At 41.0% G+C, this 7255-nt stretch overlaps 1 protein-coding gene across 1 annotated transcript in view; it reads right to left on the bottom strand.

Annotated features, from left to right (window-relative positions):
• Positions 1–2683: 2683 nt before the first annotated feature.
• The window catches only part of nrn1la (neuritin 1-like a), a 54938-nt gene continuing 50366 nt past the window's right edge, over positions 2684–7255 (bottom strand). Inside the window, exon 3 of the mRNA XM_037978468.1 lies at positions 2684–6772. Within this exon, the coding sequence (XP_037834396.1) occupies positions 6475–6772 (298 nt within the window). The 3' untranslated portion in view covers positions 2684–6474. The remainder of the gene's footprint in view (positions 6773–7255) is intronic.

Here is a 7255-nt window from a genome sequence, read left to right on the forward strand (position 1 = left end):
GGATTTGTGTATTCAGGACCAAAGAATGAAGGATTCAAAGAAAACTAAAGTTTAATAAAGAAAAAGCCAAAGTACAATCATAAGCAAAGACACGAGGAGCTCAGAGGAACAGACAGGATGACCGACAGGAAGTGATGAGACGAGTGGTGACAGCTGAGCTGAATGAATATGAATGAAAATGGCCGACGACACGAAGAAAACACAAGGAACAACATTTACAACAACAGAACAACCAAAAACCCACAAATCTACCAAACACAACAAAGAACCGAGGATCACGGCAGCAGAAGGAATCTTTAACGACGGCAGTGAATTGAACTAAAACTGTAATTTACAACGATTCAAACGAAAATACTGATTTTAGTTTTACAGAATAAAGCTTTAACCTCATCTTCATCATGCTGTTGCAGCTTAAAGACTTGCCTCGTTAGGGGGGGAGGAAATTAACTTCTGACTACCTAACAGCACCGAAAGGTAAATATACACATCCAGGCACCTGAAGGACTTAATTAGCTTGTTTTAACGGATGGCGCCATATTTAAAGTAAACTAAACGTGTTAAACAACTGAAACAAATATTCTCGATGAGCTGAGCAGGACGCACACAGTTATTAACAGAAATAACATTTATAAATTTAAAAAACGAAGACAAAACAGTTAAAATAAACGTAAATGACCAAATGCAGAAAGTGGGGGGATGATTGATTTAGGTGATTTGGAGCTAATGGTTTTCTAATGATTCACACTTTTGTATCCTGTTGGTTTTTCCTGTTTCCCCCATCGGTTGTTCAGATAATCATTATGTTTTATAAAGTCCTGCAGGTAGAGGCACTTTAACTTACAGCTGAAGATTTCGTCAGATAATTTATGATTTTGTTTCCAGATTCTTTCACAAAAATGATAATTCAGATGTAAAATCTTACAAAACAAATTTAAAAAGTTAATAAACAGGGTGAAAAGTAGTTAAAGCTTTGCAAATAAAACCTGATTATTTATAAATCTGTTACTGATGTTTACTGTTTTAACTACACATCAGAGTGGCTCAGTTTAAAGGGACAGTTCAGATCTTTTTCTGTCGGGTTCTGTGAACAGGGTCTAAAAAATCAATATCTTACCTGCTGTAGATAGCGCTTTGAACGACTTCACTTTGGAGAAACTGAGTTTAATTCTGATCCAAATGATGAGCTAATGGCTAGTCCGAACTGCCATCCTACAGCCCCAGTCCTGAAAAAGTTGGGACATAAAATGTAAATAAAAACAGAACGCAATGATGTGCAAGTCTCATAAACTCACACGGTAATGTTTCTCCTCTTCTTCTCCCATCAGCCTGTAAACATCTGGACCTGAGGAGAGCAGCTGCTGGAGGTTTTAGAGGGAATGTTGCCCCATTCCGTCTGTAGAGGATTCCAGCTGTTTAACAGTTTTGGGTCTTCTTTGCTGGATTTTTCATTTCTTGATGCGTTAAATGTTTTCCAGATTGTCAGAGTTCTGGACCGCAGGCAGGTCAGTTCAGAATCCGGACTGTGAATGTGTAAGCTGCTCGTGTGAGAGGCACTAATGCACCCCCATACCATCAGAGAGGCAGGCTGTCGAGCTCTGATGGCCGCTTTAAGCAGGTTTTCAGATGCATGTGGGGCTTTTTTATTGAGACTTTGGTTCTGAATGTTTTAGAAGTTTGCTGCTGAGACGTGAAACATGTTACAGCTTCTGTTAGGAGGAAAATTGAAGCTTATTTCAACCTTAATTTTCACGTTAATGTGACCGTTGTTGCTCTGCGGTGGTGGCTCCGCCTCCGGAGAAAAAAAGACAAAGAAGTTGTGTTTTGGAAATGATTTGGGGTTTATTTTAACGTGTTGGATGAGAGCCACGGTTTCTTGTGTTCCTTTGTGTTTAATTTATCCAGCTCTGAGAGCAAAATAAATAAATAAATAAACAAATAAAAGAAACTGAGCCTCATTAGCTGCTGTGACCGGTTTTAAGTTCCTGCAGTGAAACCCAGAAAGCGTTGCTAAGAAGATTAGCATAAAGAGGACGAGTGTCAGCTTCACTTAATGAGTCGAGAGTCAGCAGGTTTCTAAACAAATTAAAGAGCGAGCAGTCCTTAAAGTGGTTCTCAAAGGCAGGCTCGGGACCCCACTGAGGGTCCTGAAACGTCAATTGAGGGGTCTGGAGATCATTTTCCAAAAGTCAAATAAAGAAAAACAGCATTTCTGTAAATGTTTAGGCTCTTTGTGATATTTCTTATTAGCTGCTTTTTGTCTCTGCTGCTGTTTTTTGTGGGTCAGAACCTTGCATGTCGCCCGCCGCCTCTCAGGTCCGATCATCTTACGAGTCGAAGCCGTTTTGGTTGAACCTTAAAATAACATCATTCGTGATCTAATCTCGTAAGGTCAGCTGGATGGGGCGGCCATCTTGAATTGGGTTGACTCTAAAAGTTCATCAGCTGTAGACGTTCATCCTGAAAGTTTCCTGAGATATTTTGCTAACAAACTAACAAAACTCTCAAGAAGCTTAATTAAAATTTAGTTAATTGGAACACATTATCATAGCTTTTGATTTTCCTTAAATTCATTTATAAAACAGACATTACTCAACAATCAGGTTGTTTTTTTAAAAAGATAAAGAAAATCCGGTAAAAGCTTATGAGTTTTACAAAACAGAGAAAACCCATTTTTTTATGACAACATAGCTTTATTGCTTTGTCCAGAAAAGAATGAGCTGATGGTGAAAATGTGGAGTGAAAGAAAAACATTTGATTAGATTTTTTTTTTAATCTATTAACAGAAAAGATTCGAGAGCAGATAGAAATTCTTTACATGATAAAAAAAAAAACAATCCAGAGTTCGTGAAGCTGAACAAACAGAAAATATTTCAGTTTTTATCACAACAACAATCAAACCCTGATTTTCTCTGGAGATTCAGTCGTTCTACTTTTCTGATTTAAAATCGTTTTCAGTCCCTCCTCGTTAAACCGAACGAACGGTGAGCAGGAATCAAAGTGTGAGAAGAAAGAGATTTCTCTGCGGTTTTATGTTTGCACATGTATTTATCAGCTCAGCGACCTCTGGGTGAAATGGATTCTCACACCTGGAAACATTCAGGCAGGAGCTGAAGCTTTTATTTTACTTCTTTCAAACTAATCTTTGACAATCTTTCTGTTTGAGAGAACTAAAGCTGAGGATCGGCTCGTTTTGGTTCCATATCAGGAGAAATTAAATGAAACATTTTCTTTTCCACTCATGTTTTTCAGCCTAATTTCCGGTGTTTGGTGAAAGAAACAAAAAGCAGTTTTTATTCTCACGTTGAGTGTTTTTGCAGCTAAAGAAGACAAACGGAGTGGATCCAGTCACAGAATCTCTAAATGAATTCATCTTTGTTCTCCTCAGTCGAAGGAGTGTTGCAGGAAAACGTAATAAGCTGTGATGTTACACGCTGATGGATCCTTCGGTCTCAAATCTACACTCCAGTTTTACAGACAACCACTCTCAAATCACATTTTTACAAACTAAATCACTCCTCATAACAGATTTGACCAGTTTTGGAGCATCCCGGTGCACAAAATCTCATCTGAGCGGCTCGTATTCCCAGAAAACGATGCTGCTTTGTTCTGAAAACATGCAGATTTATCCAAACCCAGCCGGTCGGATGTCCCTGTGCAGCCTCCAGTTCCAACATCCTATCCGAGCTCTCTGCTGCTCTTTAGTGAGTCGCCCGCTGAGGCTTCTAATTGCTAATTCTGTCAGTTTAATTAAAGTTCAGAACTACAGAAGCCTCTTTAAACCATCCGAGCATGTCTCTGGGTGAAGTCCCTCAAGGGAAAAATAAAAAAAAGAAGTCGAGTCTATGCTTAAAATTAGCCTCAGTGTTTTCTGCATGTTTTGGACTGAATACTTTCAGCTGTTTCAGCCATTCAGACGTCAAAACCTTCAGCTCGTTCGGGACATTAATGCTGTTTACTTACTTTTATACTTCCTGAACTTATTTAACTTTATTCCCATTTTTTCTCTCATGGAAATGAATGAAGAACTCTTCAGATTCTTAATAAACTTTCTTTCAGATTCTTAATAAAATCTTTATCGTACCTGCTTCAGTTTCAGGTTTTAGCTAAGCCTACACACTAGAAACTGCTGGTTATTTTTGATAACTTAATTGCTGTGGTTGGACCAAGTTGTCGGCCATTTTAAAACAGAAGCTGACCAAATCAGACCTGACTGGATGCAATCAGTAAAGTTAGGACAATAAAAGCAGCCTGGAAGAGAATAAGTACCTGGTTGACTTTGTTAACTAAACCAGTGGTGTTTGCTCCTGGTCCTGGACCATCCTGAAGGTTTTAGATGTTTCTCTGCTCCTTAGCAGCTCTTCAAGAAGCTCGTTAATCACTCAGAGATTCAGATCAGGTGCGTAGAAGCAGAGGAACATCTAAAACCTGCAGGATGGAGGTCCTCCAGGACCAGGACCAGGACTGCTCGTTAGTAGGTCTACAGCTAACTAATGACTCAGTTAGCTTGTTGGGTTGCTGTTCAGTTCTTTTTAGTTTCTCTAATTCAACAAATTTGTCATCTTAACTTAACTTTTGTGTCAAAAACTTGGTTTGCTGAGGTCAAACTGGCTTGGTTCGGTCCAAATCTTACCCAGGACAGGCTTTTAACCCAGCAGTTTTTAGAGTGTACTGTTCTGCTGGTTTAAACTTTTAAGTAAAGTTTTAACTTTTAGGTGAAGTTAAAGTTGTTGAGTTGGTTTGATCAGATGGGTCAAAAGATTAGACCCAATATTCAGCTTTTAACTGCTTTTTTCTAGCTTTGGTTTAGATTTTTATTTGTGTTTAACTTTTAGCTACCGTTTTGCTAATTTTAGTCTTTACTTTTTGTTTTGCTGCTATCTTAGTTTTTGTTGCTAATTTTAGCTTTTGTTCGGATCACTTCAGCTTCAGCGCCGAGCGTTCGCGCTGCGTTCTCAGAGAAGAAGCCACTTCTCGGCTTCCTCTGGAGGTTTTTAGCGAGGCATGAAAGGAGAAGCTGGCAGGATCTTTCTGTTTAACCAAACTCTCTGAGCGTCTTAACGAACTTGCCACTGGCAAGGTGGAAGTCTCCATAAGCTCATCGGATTCCTTTGTTAAACAGGATTTTATTTATTTCCACTTCTCTTAAAGTGCTGCTGAAACCATCTGAGGGGTTTTTTTTTGTGCGTAAAACTCTTTAAAGCCTTCATAGCTTTGATTATTTGTCAAGAAACGAGAGTAAACCTGCAACCTAAAGCCCCAAGTGTTTTGGTTTAAACCAACTTGCTGCTAGAAGCGCAGATTCAGACTTCAGTCAGAACTTGTTTCTCTGTCGTTCTCTAATCTGTTCTCGTTGTTCTGATCTTTCAGGGCAGACTGAAATACCTGCAGCCAGCTGGAATAACAAGCAGCTCCAGCCGGGCCTGCAGGACCAAACCTTTCCGTCTGAAACATGAATCCTCTCGGTTTGTTGGCGAGCTCTGACTCGGACCGGAGAACTTTATTGGTCTCGAACCGAAGAGCAACAATGCAGGAACCTTCGAGGATTTTAAACCTCGACAAGCATCAAAATAAAAAACAACTCCAGCCGTCTCCGAGCTCGATCCGCATTCTGCTCACGTTGCTGCACCACCTGCTCTTCTTCTTTGTAAATATGAAACATGCCACGCTACTTTCACTGAGTCGTAATTTAACTTTACAATAAAGTCCGTGTGAGGAATCTCAGAGCGATAAAGGACAAAAAGCAGACAGAGAAGTAAAACAAGAACAGAATGTGGAGAAAGCAAACTAAACGTCCGTTCTCAGAAGTTACGTGTAAATAAAAACTTTCTGATATTTTCGCTCGTCTTCATTTTATTGTGCATTTTTCTGCTGCCGTGCTTCACTCAGGTGGAAAGTTAGTTTATCTCAAAAACAGCTTTTTATATTTTATATACTGTTGGTGGACACACGCAGACAGTTTTTGAAAAGCTTGATTGAGGACAAATGAGTTTCTGCTACTTTTTTTTTAGAGAAATGAATATATAGAATAAATTTAGCCACCTGGAGACCAAATACACCAATGAGTCTCAACTAAACAAAGAGCCTTTAAATTAACTACTTCTGTTTTTTTGTATCACAGATAGAAATATGGATTCCTCCTGGAACCATTGCATGCAAGCATATAGATTTAGGAGGACTGGGGGAAAAGACAGATGAGACAAAGCTCCATTAGGCATCTGTTAAACTGTTTGCAGGTCCATTTGTGCTGAAATACAGTTCACCACACAGAAACTAATGAGAAAATGCATGAAGCTGCACAGAAGTTCAGAAACGTGTTATCAAAAGGGCTGTCGGGGCGTCTGAGCATGCAGTTAGAAATATTCCACCCCCGGCAGAGCAGAGGAAGAAGCTGTGGAACGTCTATGGACTCGTGAAGGAAAGAAAAATTACACAAAGTTTATAATTATTTACAGGAGTCTCGTTCCTTCGGGCTGATTAAATCCACCACAGCAGCAGCAGCAGAGGAGACAGCAGCGGCACGAGGAGGAAGAGGCCTGCCGGATGAGCCGCACCTCCTCTGAGGGACTCCTGGTTGATCTCCTCCTGGTTCAGGGGCCCGTGGGGGGAGATGGAGCCCGCTGGGTGGATGTTGCGGTTGGAGCACATGTCGTAGAGGTTTCCAGAGAACTGCATCTTCTTGGATTCCTGCCGGAGAGACTCCCAGACGGCCGCCGCTTCCTCGGGACAGCCGGCCATCGCCACGTTGGCGCAGTCATGGAACTCATCCCACGACCTGCAGACAGAAGGATCCACGATGGGGTGAAGGACAGAAACCAGAAACCAGAACCAGAACCGCTAGCTCTTTAGATGCAATCAGACTGTAGAATAACACCTGGTCTCTCAGAAGACAGAAACTAAAAACCTAATAAATATAAACATAATTATCGCTTGCCAGTTGGTCAATCTTTTCTTTTTGTCTGTATTCGTACAAGAGCATGAATGGTTGTTTGTCTCATTTGTCTCTATGTGTCCCTGTGATGGAGTTGGACATGTCCAGGGTGTCCCCCGCCTCTCGCACAGTAACCACTGGAGACAGGCACCAGGTCCTCATGACCCGGAAAGGATGGATGGATGGATGGATGGATGGATGGATGAAGGGATGGATGGGCAGACGGATGGACGGACGGACGGATGGACGGACGGACGGACGGATGGATGGACGGACAGACGGACGGACGGATGGATGGATGGATGGATGATGGGATGGATGGGCAGA

This window comes from Kryptolebias marmoratus, linkage group LG11 (genome assembly GCF_001649575.2).
Source record: "Kryptolebias marmoratus isolate JLee-2015 linkage group LG11, ASM164957v2, whole genome shotgun sequence".
NCBI classification, from domain to species: Eukaryota; Metazoa; Chordata; class Actinopteri; order Cyprinodontiformes; family Rivulidae; genus Kryptolebias; species Kryptolebias marmoratus.